Source organism: Sceloporus occidentalis, unplaced genomic scaffold (genome assembly GCF_023333645.1).
Source record: "Sceloporus occidentalis isolate IW3139 unplaced genomic scaffold, rSceOcc1.0.p SCAF_1, whole genome shotgun sequence".
NCBI classification, from domain to species: domain Eukaryota; kingdom Metazoa; phylum Chordata; class Lepidosauria; order Squamata; family Phrynosomatidae; genus Sceloporus; species Sceloporus occidentalis.
The window spans coordinates 55,400,773-55,423,562 of record NW_028316981.1 but is presented as its reverse complement, the minus strand read 5'-3'; the positions used below and the strand labels follow the sequence as shown (position 1 = coordinate 55,423,562).

General features: G+C 39.5%; 1 protein-coding gene across 3 annotated transcripts in view; it reads right to left on the bottom strand.

Moving 5' to 3' along the window:
- The window catches only part of EEFSEC (eukaryotic elongation factor, selenocysteine-tRNA specific), a 237,741-nt gene that overhangs the window by 73,395 nt on the left and 141,556 nt on the right, over positions 1-22,790 (bottom strand). For all 3 annotated transcript variants that reach the window (XM_089521452.1, XM_089521460.1, XM_089521443.1), the window contains exon 6: positions 10,207-10,363. In XM_089521452.1, coding sequence (XP_089377578.1) covers positions 10,207-10,363 — 157 coding nt within the window. The remainder of the gene's footprint in view (positions 1-10,206; positions 10,364-22,790) is intronic.

Sequence of the window (22,790 nt, the reverse complement as noted above, 5' to 3'; positions counted from 1 at the left end):
TTCTGACAGCTCAACACGAGAAGATTACTAATGTTCTGTGCAGGTACAGGGAAAACTGATATGTGTGGGTTTCCCAGAAACAGAAGTATCTTCACAATCATACAAAAGCTCCTTTGGAAAAACCTCATAATTATTTTATGAACATCTCACCAGAGCAGGAAGGGAAGATGCTTTTGGCAAGTACAATTCCATCCAAATATTATGTTAGGTCTCGTTCTAGTTATCACCTTTTACAGAACAAAGTGTTATTCTTCTTCACATTTACCCTTCTAAAAATAAGTATTATGTACTAAGGAGTAAGTCAGTGCTACGTACGTCCATATAAATGCGTACAAATTTGCATTGTGTCATTCTCTTCTGCTGAACAGTCTAGTACGATGCATAGTGTGTATTAAGACTATGCCTAATCATCATACTTGTAGATTTCATCATTATATACTGTACTGATACCTACTTCCTTCTCTCATTCCACAATACAGACATGAGAATCATGCTGCCCTCCAGATGTTGCTGGACTATACAACTCCTAGCTTTCCTAATCACAACTATGTTGGCTAGGTCTACTGAGACTTGCATTCCAATATCATAGTAGGGCCACATTATTTGCATCCCTCCCATAAAACAAGAATTCCCTTCAGTCATTTCATATTTTTGTTGTAACCCTTGAGCCCTTTTTAATTTTAAGACAGATCTAAATAGATATTACATCCTAAAAGGAAAGCAGGATCAGGAGAATGAGAAACAGCACAGGAAGGAAGCAGGACACCATACACCAAGACTGCCAAAGCCCTGCTCAGTATCCCTATGCATATTAAGGTTGTCTCACCAGACCTTGGTCACATACAACAAGGCTTTTCTTTTCAATTTTGAGATTAAAACTGTGGTTTTATTTTACAAATGGCAAATTAAGGCATTAAATAAAGAAATAATAATGTTACAGTGCAGCCATATGTATGCCTACTCATAAAACCATTAGGTTCAATGGCATTTAATTAAATGTGCATAGAATTATTGCCTTAAAATGACAAATCCAGACCCTGCGCTTGAAACATGGTCATACCATTATCTGTTCTTAACTGATTATTATCCAGCATAGTAACATGGTTCATAGATTAGGACAAGTTGTCCTAATGAATGCACTATACAGTTTTTTTTCTTTTCTCCAATAGTTTCAGTACGGCTCAAGAATTATGGTACATCCAATAAAAACTATAAGTCTCTCGGCTTCCAATCATCTCTCAACAATGTAAACATTTCATTTGTACTCATGAGCAGTGAGAGAGGTTTGTATGCACCTAGGTTTAAGGAATCACCAAGAAATCAATTCAAACATTTTTATAAAGTTAGTATGAGTAATCCTTTATGAAAGGAACTGTATTAGAAAGAATAAGAGATCTAACAGTGTGTATGAGGAGAGGAACAGAAGGGGGGATGCAACCAGTTAAACTTAATTTTTAAAAAATCTTCTTAAAAAACCCACAAACAGGATACAGACATATTAAAAAAGCAACACTGACCTAACAATGGAATGTGAACTATATTTGACTTAAACAACGTCATATCCACTACCCTTCTCTTCAGTGAATGCTGGTAACTCTTAAAGAAACAGAGACATCTAGCAATTTCCTAATCATGCTATTATTTTCCAAAGACCATGCTGTTTTGATTCTACAAAACTGTCTTGTTTAGGCCTCTGTCCTTGCATAATGGGTGGCAAAGCCTAAAGCTTCAGGCTAGAAGGTGGGTGGGAGGAACCCTTGCTAAAATATTCTGTTATGTCTTGTAAAAACCTAGCATGATCTGTACAACTAAGTTTAGTGAATGAAAAACAGAAACAGGCAATTCCATACTTTATTAGTCAGCTCTCTGTATCCACAGTTTCTTTATCCACAAATTCAAGCATCCACAGTTTGAAAACATGATATATTTTTTATTGTTTTTGTTAAAAAAATATTAATGTGTTTGGGTTTTAGCTGGTTATGCCTTCCATTTTTCTTAGATGTCCTACATTCTGGGCTAAGTTTTGCCCTACAATTGTCTTATATTTTGGTCGAAATTTTGTCCTACATTTTGTCCTGGTTTGGTGGTAGAGAATTATGGCAACCCTAAACCAAACCTCAGTGGATACCAAGGGCCCACTGTATTTCATTCACTGTGCAACACTGAATAATGTCATCAGAATGATATATAAGCAACGAAGAGAATGAATTGTTGAGCATGCAGCAATGTTACAGAATTCAGTTTTGTTTTCTTTGTAAAAAGAAAAAAAACAACCTTGGTGTAAGCAGAGACAATCACTAATTCTGCTTGTTCTCTACATTGGTGCTTCTCTAAGGTCCCTGGCACAATTCCAGGAAAGAAAGAACAATTGTAACAAATGGGCACAAATAACAAATATGGTGCCTGCCTCTGACACACTGAGAAAAAAAATAAGTGCTGGTCCCTCATATGAGATAACCTAAAAAGCACTGTTTGGGAAGGTTGCAAGGTTTCATTTGGTATGAGAATCTTTCTTTTCATAGAAACTATTCTCTACAGTTAAGGATTTACTAAACAAGCCAACATCTACCACAATAATCTAAATGTTTCTTCACTTAAGTTGGAGTACTTATATACCTAATGTCAGGAGCCATGCATAAACATGTAGTACAGCTTGGTGTAGTGGTCTGAATGTTGGACTGTGACTCTGGGGAGTCAGGATTCAATTCCCCATGCGAATATAAAAATCTACTGTGTAACCTTGGGCAAGCTACACTCTCTCATCCTCAGAGGATGGCAAAGGCAAACCCAAGTAAATCCTATGATTAGGTTTGCTTCATTATTAAGGGTCACCATAAGTCAAAAATGACTTGGAGGCACACCACCAGCTTTTTTCAGTGATGGTAATGTTTAATCTACATATTACATTATGTGAGAACCTATTAAATATGCCCCTTCTTCTGAAAAGGGGTCCACAGTTTATTCCTTTTATTTATATAAAACAATTATCTCTCTGGGTTCTTATTGGTTGTTTTTATGTTCATTACATACATGCTAAAAAATAAGATAAGTAAGCTAAAAAAAGAAAGTTTGAAAGAAAGAAGTTATTCTACGGGAAAAGCATGTGAAACAGGATGAGGATAGACGGAATGTCAGAGTTAAGCTTTGGCTTCAAGGTTCTGACATGTCACTTCGAGTAATGTTGCAGATAAAATACCTGTATGCACTCTCTTGGAGAAAATGTAGGTCTGAAGAAGGATGAGGAGTCTGGACAGAAATGGAAGGGGTCACATTTTGAATGAATTGAAAAGTAAGCTTAAAAGTATTCATAATAATTGGTTAGTATGTACCTACTTTATAACAAAATCTACATATTCAACAATATACTTCTACTACTAAAAATGATTAAACAGAATTAAATTCTTCATTAGTCACTAGTTTATTATTTCTTCATTGTGATTTTAAATAATTAAACCTGAGTACTTCAGAGAAGAGATATAAATCAATCTGATTTCAGTCAAATCAGTCCTGACACTAGGAGGACCTCTATGATGACAATGTAGCCAGATGTGCATTTCTGCTGCCTTGTTCCATTTTACAGTATATGAATGTGAGGAAGTAGACTGAGGTGCTCATGCTGCCAACTTCTTTATTTCAGTTACTCTTTAAAATGCTACAAGATCTCTCTACATACTGATTCTACAGACTAACACAGCTATCTCTTTGAATTCAATCAAATCAGTCCTTACACTAGGATGACCCTATGATGACAATGTAGCCAGATGTGCATTTCTGCTGCCCTGTTGCATTTTATTTTGGTTTGCTTAGTTTTAGTTCTTCGTTTTAATTTTATTTTGTTCCGTTTTGTTGTTGTTTTTCTTCCTTTTGTGTTTGGTTAGCTACTTGTTCTTTGTTATAATTGCTGTATCTTTGAGGAGATTGCTTACTAAACAACGTGATCATGTATAACACAGCTGAGAATCCCTAGTTCTGTTCTCTAAGCAAAATGTAAAGCTCAGTATCTTTTTCTTCCCTACTCAATATTTACAGGCCATCCCTATCCACTTCCCCAAATTACTCCAAAGGCATTGTACGACATGTGGTACAGAGAGCTATAGTGGTAGGTGTGATCAATGAACATTATGGCCCTTCCTGGGCAAGTAGAAATGCTTTCTATTTGTATGCTAGAGCCTTTAGAGCCAAAAGTATTGTCTATATACAAAATCCCTAAAAGTCTCATGGACCTGTGTACTGGATTCCCCTTTAAATCCAATACAGGAGCCATTTACAGAAGTACATTAGAACAGTATCTTCCATGAATATCCTGCCTTGGTTCACAGACAACAACAGAATTTAATTTTCACAAGTCCTTGGAATTTTAGGTTTAGAAAGCTAAATAACGTGATAGATTGCATCTCAAAATTAGTATGTCAAATGCATATTACATTGTAATGATTCAGAATAATTAGAATACCATGGTCCATGAAATAAGCCAACAAAACCCTTCTCTGGGGGGGAAGGGAGAACACTGTTTATTACCTCTCCAGGAAAAAAGCAGTTAGATGGTATGTAAGGCATTAATAACCTAGTTTAAAATTGCTCCATCCATAAAGATCATACAAGAACAAGGTACAGTTATTTCAAGTTTACTATCATAATTTAAGCTGCAAACGTAAAGACTAGGAAATTCAAAAATTTACCTTTTTAATAAAATCCTGCACAACAATGCTAATACACATTTATGTGCACGTGTTACTTAATAGTGAAGTTAAGTGCTCATGTACATTTTGATTTTACCTCTTCAAGAAAATATAAAACAAAAATTTAAAAATCTTCAGTGTGCGAACAAAATTCAAACTCTTCCTTGACAATACAGAATTAATTTCTATACTGCCTTCATCAACATCTAATTTACTACTTTCATATGCTTATCAAGCTAACATTGGTCATTTTTGTGTTCCTTGTACATTTGTGCTGACTTTTTCCCATCCACTTCTACCACTATGGCATACTTTTTACATCTCTTATGTAATTTTAATCCCATTTTCTGTTACACTAACAGTTTTTTGTTTTGAAATTCTGAATAGGCCCTACATTTAAATACAGTTTGAAGTTCTGATTCTTTAAAGCTGTTATTAACTGAGTAAAAAAATTCATAGTTTTTACAATTACACTGCTGTACTTATTTTAAAGGTTGTTTTACTTCACTATGGCTGCATCTGCACTGAAGAAATAATCCAGTTTGATACCACTGTAATTGCCATGGCTCAGCACTATGGAATTCCGGGGACTGTAATTTTGAGTTCTGTGAGACATTTAGCCCTTGCTGTTAGAGATCTCTGGTGTCACAGCAAACCACAATTCCACAGCATTGAGCCATGGCAGTTACAGAGGTGTCAAACCAGATTATTTCTGCAGTGTGGACGTAGTCCATATTGTTTGGGGTTTTCGAAGTTTCTGTGAAGCAGTTTGAGGAGGGTTTCTCTAGAAAGGCATTAAAAAACTATCTAGAGACAGGATAGATAGAAGGAAGATAGATAGATAGACAGACAGATCTAAAGATATAAAGGAAAATGGATTTCTTTTGAAAAAACAAAACAAATGACAATGCTTCTTACTAACTACATATCTTAATGTTCCTTCTTCAAGATTTTTACATTTTACTTATTGAAAACAGAAAACATATATCCAACACGTAGCACAAGTATAGCAAGCAAGAGCAAGTACATTTCTATACCGCTTATCAATGCACTTAAACACTCCGTAAGCGGTTTACAAAGTGTAAGCTAATTGCTCCCAACAAGCTGGGTACTCATTTTAGTGACCTCGGAAGGATGTCAGGCTGAGTCAACCCTGAGCCCCTGGCTGGTATTGTGGTTTGTGAGTGAGTGGCTGCAGTACAGGCATTTAACCATTGTGCCACCAGGCGCAGTGACAAGGTAACTTTCCCCATATATATAATAAGTTAATTAGACATCATCAAATATCAATTATCTATTTTAGATATAATGGGAAACAGCGTAAAAAGACATTGAGGTCATAACTCCACAGTTGGTACATGAAAGGAAGTGACTGGGGGAAATGACAAAAGTGTACAAAACTGACTCTTAGAAGTTTATTGCACCGGGGTTAAAACGTTCCCCGGTGCGTTCTAACGGCACGCACGGGGCTGCGCACGGACCATGATGGGAACCCGATGGGGCCCAGAACGCTATTTTTCCACACAGCGGAACGCCGCAGTCGCCACTGGGCATTCCTATCGCGTTCCCATGGAGTTCCAGAGGGCGCCATTTCTGGAAACTGTTTCAAAGCGTTCCCAGAAATGGCACCCTCTGGAACTCCATGGGAACGCGATGGGAATGCCCGATGGCGACTGTGCGGAAAAATAGCGTTCTGGGCCCCATTGGGTTCCCATCACACCCCGTGCGCAGCCCCGCGTGTGCATGTTAGAACGCACCGGGGAACGTTTTAACCCCGGTGCGATAAACGTCTTAGTCTTTGCTATATAAACTATAGTTAATTCAGCCAGGAACGTGTGAACTGATTCAGAACAGTTCATTTGTTTAGCTCCAACAGAAAATGAGGCTTAATTTTAGAATTTTGGAATTCCCCTTCTTTGTCTGCCTAGCTAGCGTGTATGACTAATACTGTAATTCATGAGCTCCAAAGATAACTTGCAGCTTCTCTTTGAAACAGCCAAGTGTAAAGCATATAATAATAATAATATAGATTCAGGCTGAGGTTTTCTTGTTGTTTTGTTTAATTTTAAAGAAGCAGACTGTATTCACAAACAGCGGTAGGGTATGAAGTAATCAGTAACTTTCAAAAGAATATTTTTTTGTTTTTCTATTTATATACCGCTATTCCAAAGATCATAGTGGTGAACAGCAAGTAAGCTAATTAGCAAATAATATGAATTCCCCATCCATCAGTTAGGAAATACAGTCAACCCTTGATTTTCTTGGGTTTAGGCTTGTAGGACTTTGGTCAACCCACTATGGCCACTTTCCTTCTCTCCAGCCACATTTGATGCTTTGCTCAGGTTCCTTAGCCCATATAGCTATGAATACTGTATAGACTTAGGCTTGAAACAGACAGGCAGATGAGGGTGGCTTCTGGCCACTCTGAGGCCATGATGTTTAGACGATGCTTGCCTCCAAATTGCACTGAAGCCACCCAAGGGCTGCACTAGGGCTGTCTCAGGCATCCCCCAAAGGAGCAGATGCTTTCTATTCCTTTCTGCGGTCCATTTGGAACCATGGCAACAGGTCCCCTCGGGGTTGCAGCGTGTGGTCACTAAAACTCCAGGATGATGGGACAGGGAGCAGCTTCTGGCTGCTTCTTCCTGCCCATCTGTTTCATCCCTGAGTTAAGGTTTGAGGGAGGCCTAGAGATATTTGCAGTTTTTCCACTTTTACAAGAAGCCTGTGCCCCTAACCCCCACAAATGTGGAGGGCCAACTGTATTATCCTTGACTAGTAAATAACTGAGATGGACGGGTGCCTGGGAAAGGGAGGTACCAATCTGCCCAGGAAAGAGGAGCTCGCAAATAAGCAAGCTCTTTCCTGGCAGCATGGGTACCTGGAGAAGGTAGGTACCCATCCACCTGGGAAAGGGGCAGGGAGCTAGTTAAAGGGACAGGAAGGCAGGGGAAGAAGAGGAGCTTGTGCACCTGCTCCTCTTCCCCCACACACCCCTCCCTTTAACTGGCTTCTATAGGGGGAGTTATTTGCGGTTTTTCCACATTCATGGGGGGTCTTGCGCCCTTAACCCCTGTGAATTTGGAGGGCCAAGTGTAGTCCAAACTGTGAAAAAAATTAACAGGCCTAGTACAGTGGGTCCTTGGTATCCTCTGGGGCTTAGTTCCAAGAAACCCATGGATAACAAATCCATGGGTGCTCAAATCCCATCAGATACAATGGTGCAGTAAAAAGGAGTCCTTTATGTAAAATGACAAAATCAAGGTTTGCTTTTTGGAATGTATATATTTTCAAAAATATTTTCAAGCCATGGATGCTTGAATCTGTGGATAACGAATCTGTGGATACAGAGGGCTGAATGTATTATACGCAAGTGTCTTAGTGCAATATTATTGGCGCTGGAAATGAATATAAAACAGTGGTTCTCAAACTGTGAAGCGGGGTGGGGGCAAGAACTGTGTGAAACGTATTGGTCCTGAGCCCTCCTCCTCTACCTCCTAAACTTTTTCTGTCCTGGAAGGGAAGAGAAAGGCAAGGAGGGCATGAGGAGCAGCTGCCTGTGCCTGGGGGGAGGGGAGGAGGAGGGGGAGGAAAGTGGGGAAGCTTGCAGGATCCTTGCCTCTGCCAAGGCCCATCCTGAGCCACTGCTGCTTCTTCCACCACCCTTTCCATCACTTTCCCAGTTCTTGGGATGAGATGCTGTAGCATGAATATACTCATGGATATTCATGAAAATACTTCAATGCTACATGGGGGAGGCATGAAATCTGCATGTAGATGTGAAGGGAATCACAAGGGTAAAACATATAAGAACCACTGGTCTAAGACAGTAACCCTTACTGGGAATGATGAAGATGAGCCCACATTATATAACTGTACCTTCTGCTTATGGGAAATCCTCTTGGAAAATTGTTACAGAGTGTTGTTCTCCTGCAATAAATTGGCTATAGTGACAACTTTAGTAATTTTTTCTGTGATAAAGCAGAGAAGAGCGGACACCTATATGCATTGCCTCTTACAATCCATGGTGGACTGTTATAAATGGGAAAAAGTCCTTATAATGCAAGAACAGAAGCAGAGTCTATCTCCTGTTATGTTCTGTGAAATACTGTATATTCTCAATAATTAAACATAATTTAGTGCTGTGTTGTATAGTCGGCCCTCAGTATCCAGCAGCACTTCTCATTGATGATATAAGGCCTAAGGCCTAAACCCAACACTTAGTCCTAGGTAGAGTAGGCTCATTGAATCAAGAGTATGTACTGAGTTCCCATGATTCAATGAGTCAATTTCAATTTGGTCCATCAGTTGGATTTAGAGCTAAGTACAGTATGATTATTCTGTGCGAGCCAGTATAGTATAGTGGTTTGAACACTGGACTACGACTCTGGAGATCAGAGTTCATTTCCCCACTCGACCATGGAAACCCACAGGGAGATTTTGGGTGAGTCACACACATTCAGGTCCTGAAAAAACCCCTGACAGGCTTGCTTTAGGATTGCTATTAGCAGGAAACAACTTGAAGGCACACAACAATAACATGATTATTTACTATGTGATTACATTTCAGAGCGAGGACAATGCTTTCATTATCTCAATCATCTCACACTGTCATCATCAAAGAGCCCTGGTGGCACAGTGGTTAAATGCCTGTACTGCAGCCACTCACTCAAAACCACAAGGTTGTGAGTTCAAGACCAGCAAAGGGGCTCAAGCTTGACTCAGGCTTGCATCCTTCCAAGGTCGCTAAAATCAGTACCCAGATTGTTGCGGGCAAATTAGCTTACAGTTGTAAACCGCTTAGACACTGCTTAAGCGGTATGAAGCGGTATATAAATGAAGCTTGTTTGTTTATGTGGGAAGAGCATGGCTATGATGCAAACCCTTCTGTCCTGGTCACAGTACTCCTCTCCTGAAACATTACCAAAAAGGGACACATAAATACTCAGTGAAGTGTTACGCTTTGGTTTCAGCCCTAAAAACAATCTCCCACATGAGTCAATATTACAGTCCCTACCTACTGTATATACTCATGTATAAGTCTAAAAATTTAGATCAAAAAATTGACCCAAAAAACCTGATTCGACTTATCCATGGGTCAATGTAAGTACTGTATCTTAAGCCTTATTTAAAAGAAGGAACCATCTCCTGGTGAAAAGCAAAAGGGTAATATGTGAAGCACTGACCTCCTTTACTCCCTCATCAATCCAGTTTTAAGGTTAAGCACAAAGAGTTATGTCTGATGGAAATTTGTAAGTTCTTTGACACTATTTTGCTTTGCTTCATCCTTTGCTGTATGCCCCTAAATTTTACCCTTGACTTATCCAGGGGTTATAGGAAAATCCATAATTTTGGCCCCAAAACTTGCCCTCGACTTATACATGAGGTCGACTTATTGTCAAATATATATAGTATTTATGTATCACAGATCATTCTGAACGTATATTATAACTGGTTTCACAGGATTCTTAAGGATATTAGAATAAGATCGTCTGAATGAATGTCAAAAGCAAAGCTATACACTTACCTGGAATGCGAATTTTAAACTTTCCACTCTGTCCAAAACCACCTTCTATTATGCCTTCTTCTCCTGTAGATAGCTTGACTTTCAGTCCCACAAAGATTTGGATGTTGGTTTCTTTTTTAAACAGTGAACGACCAATCACACTGTAATCATCACAGAGCTAGAAATAAAAACAAAAGCATCTCTAAGTTCTTGATATTTACACAGCTTTATCTGCACACGATGACAGAGCCTCTACCCTCATTTATGGCTGAGTATGATTGTGTAGGAATGCTTCAACTGCTTAGGAAACAATCATAAATGCTACAGTTCAGTTTCTATGACATAAGTGAAAATGGTGAGCTCAGCTGCTGTTAAAATCCAGCAATAGTTCTAAATATAGATGCAGCTTTATTGCACAGTTTGAGGGCTATGTACAAGTTAACCCAAGTTCAAGGAATCTAGATTTTACAAATAAAGTAATTAATGGGGGAAGACGAGGCTTACAGAAAAAAGCAGAAGGAACTAAGGAGGTGATGCACAACAGGTGAATGCAGCAGATGTTCTCAAGAAACTACAAGCATTCAAGTCGGCAGAGGCTGTTTGACATATAGAAATCATAGAATCATAGACTCATAGAATCATAGGGTTGGAAAAGACCGCAAGGGTCATCCAGTCCAACCCGCTGCCATGCAGAAAATCTCAATCAAAGCATCCCCGGCAGATGACCATCCAGCCTCTGTTTGAAGACCTCTAAGGAAGGAGACTCCACTACACTCCGAGGGAGTGTGGTCCACTGTTGAACAGCCTTTACTATCAGGAAGTTCCTCCTAATGTTGAGGTGGAATCTCTTTTCCTGTAGCTTGCATCCATTGCTCCGGGTCCTAGTCTCTGGAGCAGCAGAAAACAAGCTAGCTCCCTCCTCAATGTGACATCCCTTCAAGTATTTAAACAGGGCTATCATATCACCTCTTGACCTTCTCTTGTCCAGGCTAAACATCCCCAGCTCCCTCAGTCACTCCTCATAGGGCATGGTTTCCAGACCCTTCACCATTTTAGTCGCTCTCCTTTGGGCACACTTCAGTTTCTCAACATCCTTTTTGAATTGTGGTGCACAGAACTGGACACAGTATTCCAGGGGCCTGGCCAGAGCAGAATAGAGTGGCACTATTACTTCCCTTGATCTAGACACTATACTTCTATTGATGCAGCCTAAAATTGCATTGGCCTTTTTAGTTGCTGGATCATACAGTTGACTCATGTTCAATCTGTGGTCTACTTGGACTCCTAGATCCCTTTCACACATAGTTTCATTCATCCAGGTGTCCCCCATCCTATATCTGTGCAGTTCATTTTTCTGCCCTAACAGCAGTACCTTACATTTCTCTGTGTTGAAATTCATTTTGTTAGCTTTGGCCCAGCTTTCTAATCTATTAAGGTCATTTTGAAGTTTGATCCTATCCTCTGGGGTATTAGCTACTCCTCCTAGTTTGGTGTCATCTGTAAATTTGATAAGTATGCCCCCAATGCTGTCATCCAAGTCACTGATAAAGATGTTGAACAGCACTGGGCCCAGGACAGACCCCTTTGGGACCCCACTGGTCACTTCTCTCCAGGATGAAAAGGAGCCATTGTTGAGCAACCTTTGGGTTCAGCCAGTCAACCAATTACAAATCTATGTAACAGTTACTTTGTCTAGCCCACATTTCACTAGCTTGTTTGCAAGAATGTCATGAGGAACCCTGTCAAAAGCCTTACTAAAATCAAGATATACTATATTCACAGCATTCCCTTCATCTAACAAGCTGGTAATTTTATCAAAAAATGAGATTCGATTTGTCTGGCATGACTTATTTCTCTGAAACCCATGTTGACTTTTTGTGATTATGGCATTGCTTTCTAGATGTTCACAGACTCTCTGTTTAATGATCTGCTCTAGAATCTTTCCTGGTACTGCTGTCAGATTAACTGGACGATAATTGTTGGGATCTTCTTTTTTTCCCTTTTTGAAGATGGGGGCCACGTTTGCCCTCCTCCAGTCTGCTGGGACTTCTCCTGTTCTCCAGGAGTTCTCAAAGATTATTGCCAATGGTTCCAATATTACATTTGCCAGTTCTTTTAATACCCCTGGATGTAGTTCATCTGGTCCTAAAGACTTATATTCGTTTAGATTAGGGGTAGGCAACCTGCGGCCCGCGGGCCGGATGCGGCCCGGCAAGGCCTTGGGACCAGCCCCAGCCCGGTCCTGCTGCTGATTGCCGCCAGGGCCTTTGGGGGGCAATTGTCTATAGAAGCCTCAGAAACATGCATATATATTAACCTTTTTTAAAAAAAATTTTTTTCGCGTGTCCTCCATTTTTTTTTAAAAGTGTCTTCCATTTGAAAATTTTGTCCTACATTTGTCCTGGTTTATTTATATATTTATTTTTTAAAAAAATTATTTAATTATTAATTTTTTGGCTTCGGCCCCCCAGTTGTCTGAGGGACAGCAACCCGGCCCCCGGCTCAAAAAGGTTGCCTACCCCTGGTTTACATTAAGCAGATATTCCTGTACTATCTCTTTACTTATTCTGTGCTGAATTTCCCCTATTCTGTCCTCAGCTCCATTATCCTCAGGTTGAGCACTCTTTTTCTTTATTGAGAAGATAGGCAAAGAAGGTGTTGAATATTTCTGCCTTTTTTCTGTTCCCTATTAGCATTTTGCCATCTTCTGCATGCAGTGGTCCTAACGTTTCTTTCTTCTTCCTTTTGCTGTGGGCATACCCAAAAGACAAGAACAATAGAATCATATAGTTGGAAGAGACCCCAAGGGCCATCCAGTCCAACCCCTGCCATGCAGGAACTCTCAATCAAAGCATACCCGACAGATGACCATCTGGCCTCTGTTTAAAGACCTCCAAAGAAGGAGACTCCACCACTCTCCGAGGGAGTGTATTCCACTGTCAAATAGCCCTTACTCTTGGGAAGTTCCTCTTAATGTTGAGGTGGAATCTCTTTTCCTGTAGCTTGCATCCATTGTTCCAGGTCCTGTTCTCTGAAGCAGCAGAAAACAAGCTTGTTCTCTCCTCAATATGACATCCCTTCAAATATTTAAACAGGGCTATCGTATCACCTCTTAACCTTCTCTTCTCCAGGCTAAACATCCCCAGCTCCCTAAGCCATTCCTTATAGGCACGGTTTCCAGATCCTTCACTATTTTAGTCGCCCTCCTTTGGATACGCTTCAGTTTCTCAACATCTTTTCTGAACTCTGGTGCCCAGAACTGGACACAGTATTCCAGGTGGGGCCTGGCCAGAGCAGAATAGAGTGGCACTATTACCTCCCTTGATCTAGGCAGGCTGGTCATGAAACTGAGGTTTAAAGGGAGTGGGATAAAACACACAGTGGATGAATGAAAAGCAAGAGTGTAAGGAAACAATAGTCGGTAGGACTTGAAATTGAAGGAGGAGCCACCAAGAAAAAGGAATGGTACATTTTACAAATGCTTTTAAAGAAAGTGTAAGGCTTGAAGCCATGCATGCTGGCTAGAAGAATACTAAAGCAGATCTAGAGGGCTGAAAACTATGAGACCTTGGCGGGATACATACCGCCATTTAGTACGTATAGGATACGTACTAGGGTTAGGAAGGGGCGGTGCTTCCGCACCCCCCTAACCCTAGTACGTATTCAATACGTACAAGATGGTGGCGCCCCTTCTACATGGGCACCGCCATCTTGACGTATCGGCCGCTGAGCGTCCGTACGCGTCGCGGGCGTTGTGACGTAGCGAGTGCACCCCTGGCGCCTCGCTACGTCGCAAACGCGACTCAAGAAGAAGCTCCATTTTGGAGCTTCTTTTTCAGTCTGCACGGGAGCCGCGCCGTGTGGAGGCTCTGGCTCCCCCGCAGATTAACCGGCGGCGGCAGCAGACCGCCGCAAAGCGGCGGTTTGTATCACGCCCTTGATTTTAGTGCCATATGTCTTCCTTTACCAAGACATGCCCTAGTCTCCAACGTTCTGTCCAAGAAGAATTTCAAAATGACCTCCATTTTGAGCATGACTAAGAAGCATGAATTTATATTAGTGTTTTTAGCTTTTGTTTTGTGATGCCCTACATTTTTTGAATCTCCTAAATTTTGAAGTGCCTTGTCCGTCTTTGCAGTCAGGACATCTGGTCACCCTGGTGCCATAAGGATAAAAAATAAGAGGTCTAGATATGTAAAGGGGCTGCTGCACTTTTGTAAGTTGAACAGGAAAAAATCTTGCTAATTTTGACTGCCATTCTTGCTTTGGTAATATGACATACCAATCTTAGGCAATAAGATTAAAAAATCAGGAGCAAGGAGACGCTAAACTTCATATTCCAGTTTGAGCTAACCACTGAATTCCTTGACTACAAAGTTCTTAAGACACTTGACATTGTTGCCATATCACAGCCACCCTGATAAATTTTTACCTCTGCACCACCTTCATTTCAGCAGATCTTTGCACCTGCCTGGATAAGACAAACTGCTTCCAACATAGCTTTTGAAAATTCAGCTTTGAGAGGAGTTTGTCATCAGGTTGATTTGCTCAACCTCATTTCTTTAACCACCTGTATTGAATTTTAATTTAAAAATTACTAAACCAGTGGGAGTCACTATTCCAAATTTGGATTCATAATTAAGCAATCAGGTACAAGAGGCAGCAAGCTTCTTGCACAGAGAAAGATAAACGACCCTCCCTTGGGCATTTCTGCAAAGCAAAGGAGCAACCAAGTGAGCCTAATCCCCAAGGTGTGAATATCTTCAGATGATACTAACCCCTGAAGTCACTCTGCCTCTGTGTCATAACAAGAGTCTTGACGTGCAAAGAAATAGGAAAAATTTTACCTTACAGAAGGGAAAGCTATTATTAGATGCTTCATTAAAACCATGGTAGTTCTAATTTGCAATGATAGCCCAGTATGAGAAACAGAGAACAAAATAGGTGAACCCTTTTATGAGTGGCACTCAAAATCTAAGTTGCAAGTTTAGGAGTTGCACAGAATTCTTCTTGTAGCTAACCTGGACAGCTGTTAAAATAACCAATTTCTTTAAAATACTTGGCTGAATTAACCATAAAACAAATGTCACAGTATTCATGGAACTGTATTGGATGTGGAACTACAAGGCCTGTCTCAAAGGCCAAGTCAGCAGTAGTCACTAGTGGTGGTAGTCCCAAAATACCTTATATAATTTAGTTTAGAAGCCAATCCATTTGGTCTCTCAGGCATGCACAGTTGTCCTATGAACACCACTCTCAAATCATAGGAAGGCTAACAAAATGAGTAAAAGAGTGGGGTATGAAGGAATACTAGATTGTGCCATTATTCTTCTTCCCATATATATTCCACCTTCCAAGCAATGGTCCCCTAAAGCAACCAGCAATAAATTTAAAATAATATAATTCACAGTAAGTTTATCAACAGTAATGTAAACTGCAGATGCCTTCCACCACCTTTTAAAAAACAGAGAGAAAACCGTACACCTGTCAGCTATAAAGATTACAAAAGAAATTGAACAAGATGTAGTTGTATGACGATGTGTATCATGTTTTATTTTATTTTATAAAATTAATAAAAAGATTTAAAAAAAACAACAGAGAGAAAACAAGTAAGAAGTTCTTCAAGCTGAAGTTCTGCATTTATAAAATAATAATCTTGTTTTATGGCAGATGATGAAACATGCATAAACAGTTACCACATCTTCATCTGACCATCCTTAGTTCTTTGTTATTGTGTGCCTTCCAGTTGTACCTGACTTAAGCAACCGTAAAGCAAACCTATCATGGGATTCTTTTGGCAACATTTGTTCAGAGATTTGCCATTGCCTTTCCCTGAGGCTGAGAGTGTGTAACTTGCCCAAGGTCACCCAGTGGGTTTCATGGCTGAGCTGGGATTCGAACCCTGGTCTTCAGAGTTATAGTCCAACACTCAAACCACTACGCCACACTGGCTTAGTTCTAATGAAATAATAAAAAGTGGCCATTCTTAGTTTTGCTCTACAATTTACAAGAAATGTAAAATATAAACCAGCATATTTTTATAGATTATTTTTGATCTCAGGTAAAAATAACTTTCTCTCTGTTTGCCTGGAAACCTTAGGTCCATGATCACTAACTAGTTATTAGAGAGTAGGGGTCCATGACCTTTATCCTTTTTTTAAAAGCCAGTTGATCAAAAATGTCATTTTTCCCCTAGTGTGAACAACTGTTGTATTCAAATTGTCTTTATTTTTACACAGTCCTCTCCTGCTTTTGATATGTTTTACAAAAGCTTATTATTTGCTCTCACTGAAACTCAACTCTTATTATTGTACCAGCAATTTAACTCCAATCATTGCATTCGGGCTTAATCCCCTTTGAGTTCTCAGAACATCTACTACAGCAATCGCTTTGCACATTAACTGAGCAGCCTTTTGGGCTTTGGTTCTCTCTCTCAGACTCTCCTCCAGTTTCTTTTTGTTATAAAATGTAAAGTCTGAAAACGAAATGCTGCAAAGACAACAACGGATACATACTCTTCTTTTGAGGCAGCAGACAGGGGCCTCCTCGTGAGGGCAGACTAATTTTATTAACTTCAGGGAAACTTCAAAAAGCTTAAGGGCTTTAATGCCAGACAGAGACGACCCCAAAAGTCAGTTTAAGTGCTGCATAAACAAAGGATTAGGTCAAGAAAAAGCTGAAGGCTCCTTGCATTTCTTGTTTATATTGTCATATGACCTAGTGGGAGTGGAAGAGGGTTGCCTTTCTAACTTTAATCCTCCATGGTGTACGGTGGCGCTTCAGTTCATTGACCTACATTACAATAATATTTTTTTTAAATTTATGGGAAGAGGTGCAGCATCAAACTCGCTTAGGGAGTTAAAAAAAAGGAAAATGAAAAGAGGAAAAAAGAACAAATGTTTCTGACTAGTAAATTCTCCCTCTCTTGCTTAGGTTAGATCAGCAGCTTAGAATGGGATTTCAAGTTCAAAGGGACTGTTTCTGTTGCTCTTGTTTTATGGCTTAGACCAGAGGACACAATAGCATTGATTTTTATGAAATATTCCCTCCCCCTTGGCTTTTGTGTTTGCAGGGGAAAAAACAAATAGTACTGTATTAACATAGGTGAACAGTAAGTCACTCTCCCTCTCCCTTACACACACAAACTTTAATACAGAGTACACAGTTTTAAAATCCTTTGATTTAAATATTATTTGCATTGCAGTATTATGTTTGCAATGCTGTAGCTACGTTTTGCGTGATGACATCCAGCACAAACTCATGGTTTTAATTCCACATTAAAAATTACTTAAACAGAACCTCCTCCTCCTAGGAGATTCTAAAAGTCAATTCTAATGTTAGAATAATGCAAATTGCAATCATTTTGTCAGTCTCTGAAATACCTCATTGCTCATATTTGGAAAGTAAAAGTCACCATGCACTTTTCTTCTATCTATCAGAGGCGAGAAAAGAATGAGTGAAGAGGATAGGGAAGAAAAAACAGTGCAAGGAAATAAAGGAAGGGCAGAATTAGAGGGGGAAAGGGGGGCAACTCAAGAATTAATCTAAAACTAACATATCCAAATAGTACAGGTCAGATGCATATTAAAGAGACTTTAACGTGCTTTACTGAAACAAGGAGACTTCAAGCTGTGGTTTATGACATTGACCTCTTCCAATAAACAATAGTTAAGATTAATTAAATTTTAAATTTCAGACATAGATGGCCTTGGACGTGTCATGCTCAGCCTAAGAGGATGGCATTGGCAAACCTCCTCTGACTAAATTTTGGCAAGAAAGCCCTTTGACTGAGCTGCCATAAGTTGGAGTTAACTTGAAGACACAACATTCAAATGAAAGCTGACTACGCTTTTGGAAGATAAGAGGGACCCAGGAGTAGATTTCCACACCTCAGCTCATTATGTTATATAAAAATGAAGATTGCTAAAACAAGTATTGGAGGAGGTGCTATAGCAAGGTTAATAGCAGTAATAAAGACTTAGCATGGAAGACAGTAATTTCAAGAGCAAGAGGACCTGAAAGCATTCTTAACTTCCAGAATGAAGCAATCACAATCAGAACCTTTCCAGTTTAAATGGCTCTGATAATTCTAGCAAATGATAGTTACTATAAAGTTTGCAAGAAAGACTCACCTTCAAGAACAGAAGTGACTTTACCACTATCTGCAGGAAGAAAAGGAAAACTATTGTGGTGATTGATAAATTCTTACTGAGAACTATAAAAGCAGTTGTATGCTGATTCGATCTGGTAATGTGTCAAGTACATTAGGAAAAGCCTGCTTGGCAGCAGCATGTTGACCTTTATAAAGAAGAGGGCTTTAAACTAAAACCTGTGGGGGAAAGAAGACAATAGCCCAAAGGGAAGTACAAGGTAAACACAAAAAACAAGGACTTGCAAGAAAAACCAAGAAACTTGCAGTGGCCACTAATCAAACCCAACAATAAAATGGGGGGGGGATGCTGGAGCAGAAAGTCCAAGACCTTTAATACCTAAACACTAATGTGCAAATGAAATTATCTTGAACCCCTTAATATGAGCAGGTAAACAGAAGTTGAAAAATATATGAAACCTGGTGGAATGATCCCTGAAACGAGAATGAAACAAGTGAAGGATTCAACTAGCTCAAAAAGAATAGATAAAACAGAAAGGGATGGGTTAGCATTATGAATAAACATATGTTTACTTGCACAGAAAGGAAAAGATAGTAAACACAATACATTTGAGGAGAGCAACTGAGTAAAATAAATGTAGAAAGTAATAAAAAAATAAAATTGTGCTTCAACTCTACCACAGACTACTAAACCAAAGAAAGGATGTTCCAAAGATGTTTCAAAGAAGCAAGAATCAATAGTAACAAACAATTTCAACTATCCAAATATCTGCTGGTAGCTGAGCTCCACCAAGCATGAAACACCCAACAGACTGCCAACATGTGAAGCTTTTAACTTTCTATTTCAAAAAGTGAAGGCCGTGATTTTGATAAAAATAGGCACAACAGTGACTGAGGTTAAAGTACTGAGAATTCTGGGGGGCAGACAACATATAAAGGTAAAATTTATAATTTATGGAATATTCAATTATGTCCAGTAAAATGTGCCCTTTCATTTCAGAAAATCTGATTTTAATAAGCTTACAGAAGTATGATTCATGGGGAGGGGGAGCCTAAAATAGGAGGAAGTTGCTGAAGAAGAAGTTACTAAATCACAATCAGTTTCAATCAAAGAGAGAAATGGGGGAACAGCAAGAAATCTGCTACTTGTATTTTGTCTCTCGCTTCAGCCAAAAGGTAAACTGTGTGCAACCTCATACAAGAAATTATCAAATATCTTAGTCTCCCAAAGTTAGAAATGGAAGTCCTACGAAAATATAGATTGATTAACATCTATAACAGAGAAGATACTAGAACAGATGATAAAGGAGTCCATTTGCAAACAGGGCTCCTCAGGACTCTGTCCTGGGCTGAGCATTTTTAGCAACAATTCAGATAAAAGTAGAGGGAATTCTTATCAAATTTGCAGATGGCACAAACCTGAGAGGTAAAGCCCTCAGAAAACAGGAATAAAATTCAAAATGACACTGATGTAATGGAAACCTGTACTGAAACTGGTGAAATGAAAGTTAACAGGAAAGAAATGCAGAGTTTCTTATCTAAAGGAGAGAAAAAATTCAAATAAGTAGGTAGTCAGTTTGGCAGTAATATGTCCAAAATGGATATCAAGACTCTAATGAACCACAAGTTGAATAGTAATCATTAGTGCAATGCAGCTGCAAAATAAATAAAGATAAAAAAAATTAAAGCTCTAATATAGTTTCAGGTTGCATTATCAGATCCACAGTTCCCAAGTTATGGGAAGCAATAGTTTAATTTTATACTTGAACGATTACTTCTGAATTATTGTGCTCAGTTCTCCATGCCACATTTTTAAAAGGGTGTAAACAAATTGGGAAGAATTCAGAGGAAGTCAGTAAGGATAGTGGTGTGAAAAACAAGTCGTGTGAGGGACTGTTGAAGAAGAGAAGACTGAAGGAGGACATGGTTTAAGGTTGATGAGTGCTGTCAGATCAGCTTCATTTTATGGTAACATGAATAAGCAGTCTCTGGTCCAGTTAGAATTTGGAAGGGAGAGTACCAGGTGCTGTAGGTTATATTCAAAGGAAGGGGGTGGCAAACTACCTCCAACTACTTCTTGCCTAAGAACATCCTATGAAATTGATGGGGCTGTCACAAGCCATCAGGCAACATGAAGACACAGATATTGGACTACATTATGAATAAGACACTTCATGAGACCTCATTATTTAACAGCTCTGCTCATGTCTTGCAAACTCAAGGATGTAGTTTCCTTGATTGAGTATATTTCCCTGAAATGAGTTCTTCCTCTTTTCCCACTGCCTTCAGTTTTACCAAACATTTGGTAACACCAATGTTCAGCTGAAATCAACCTTCCTGAAACATTAGACAATTAATTCTAGTCTTATAAAATAAAAATATAATCATTTCTAGAGAATTGTCTTATTTCAGGATATGTTCAAAGTACAGTAATAGCTTCAATTAAGTAATTTTGGCTTTTGGGTTAGTTCAGGCATCATTTGCTCTTGGACACATTTAGTTGACTTTTTGGCAGTTTGCATTATTCATAGAATTCTGATCCAGTACCACATTTCAAATGAATTTAATTTTTTTTCACTGTCAGCTTACCGTATTGTTCAGCTTTCATGGCCAAACACAAAAATCAGAAAGAATATCACATGAATAAGCATTATTTTGGATCCTGATTGTAATATTCTTCAAAAACTTGTCTATCACAGATAAGAAAGCAAAAAAAAATTGGTCTTTGCTGAACTGGGAGGCAAGACTAGATCAAATAGTCTTGTTTCAGGAAGACTGATTTCAGCTGAACATTATGGGAAATCTCTAATGACAAGAGCAGTTCAACAATGCAACCAATTATCTAGAATGGTAAGTTCTCTCTCACTAGAAGTCTTCAAGTAGAGGCTGGACTCTGTATTATCGGCTGGGGATGTTTTAGGCTTACACCACTATGAAATCCCAATTGAGTGTCACATCTGAACCAAACCACTGTGAATAAAGACTGTTCCTGAACAAGACAGAAGCAGGTTCAACTGGTGAAGAATGACATTATACTCTACAACAGGGGTGAGTGCAGAATACTGCACGTAAATAATAATAAATAATAAAACATTTATTTCTACCCCACTTTTTGTCATTAGCATTCCATTGAAGAGTAAACATAACTACAATGGGCCCTTGGTATCTGCTGTGGTTTGGTTCCAGGACCGTCATGGGTACCAAACTCCTTGGGTGCTCAGGTCCCATTATATACAATGGCATAATCAAACGCCCTTACATAAAATGGCAAAATCAAAGTTTGCTTTGGGGATTTCATTTTTTAAAAAATATTTTGAAGCTGTGGCTGGTTTAATCCGTGGACACCAAATTCATGAATACAGATGACTGACTGTAAAAGGTATGTGAATATCTTATAGAAACACAGTCATTCAGAAAACATTGGTTTCAAAAGGGGTGTCAGAGTGTGGGACCAGAATCCTGGACAAACAACCAGTCAGCTTGTTTAATGAAACAATAGAACTTTATTGAAGGTTCCAAGATCAGCCATTCCTCATCACCCGGCTTCTAAGCTGAGACTGACCCCTCCCAGCCAAAGCAATGCATAAACTCCCCTAAGCCAAAGTACTCCACCCCTAGCAAAAGCCTGCGCCGCAGGACCCCTCCTTCCTATCACTAGTTCCCATCCTCCATCCCTATCCCCTGAGCTGCTCTTCCCACAGAAACGAAACTACATTCCAAGTCTCTGCAAGCCAGCCTCTCAAGGACACTAGATAACTCACACCTGGTCCAGCCTAGCACTACATATCACCATCTCTACAAGCTATGCTAAGCGCAACCCATCCCCCAGCATCCACAGCTTGAATACATCTGGTAGAATACTTCAGGATTCTAACAAGGGGTAATCAAAGTAGGAAGACAGAGTGGCACATGCACACAATAAGACACCATATGCAGATGCTCCAAATAGGGTGAGTGTCCATTAGGTTGAAGAGAAGGGTCAGTTATATTTTTTCTCTTCTACCTAGACCCTAATAGAGGGAAGCAGATTGTGATGGGAGAATGTGGAATTAAATATGCATCCTTGACACACATGTACAAGATCATTGATGCTAAAAGGGCCTCTTCATCTTTCACATGCTAAAGGGCCTCTCCCTCATTCAAGTGATGCTAGAAGGGCATCTCCATTCTCAAGTCCTCAGGCATGAGTCTGTACCACTAAAGAAAAATCTGGAGCAACCAGCCTCAAACATGAATACCATGCACCATTTTACAGTGCTGAGATTTACAGTTAATAATTTGTCTTAGACAGAAACCTACAGTTAGTATAAAACCTTAGGCTTGGAGCTTGATAATGTCTCAGGCAGAAGCACTGAAGGTCTAGTGCTACATGGCGCTGAGTCTAGCAACATACTGCATCCTGAGGAGAAGCAATAATGCTAGCACTCATCTGTTTAGGATTGCTTTAGAGCGCTACAGCACTCAGATTCACGGTAGACATAGGGAAAAAAGGCTT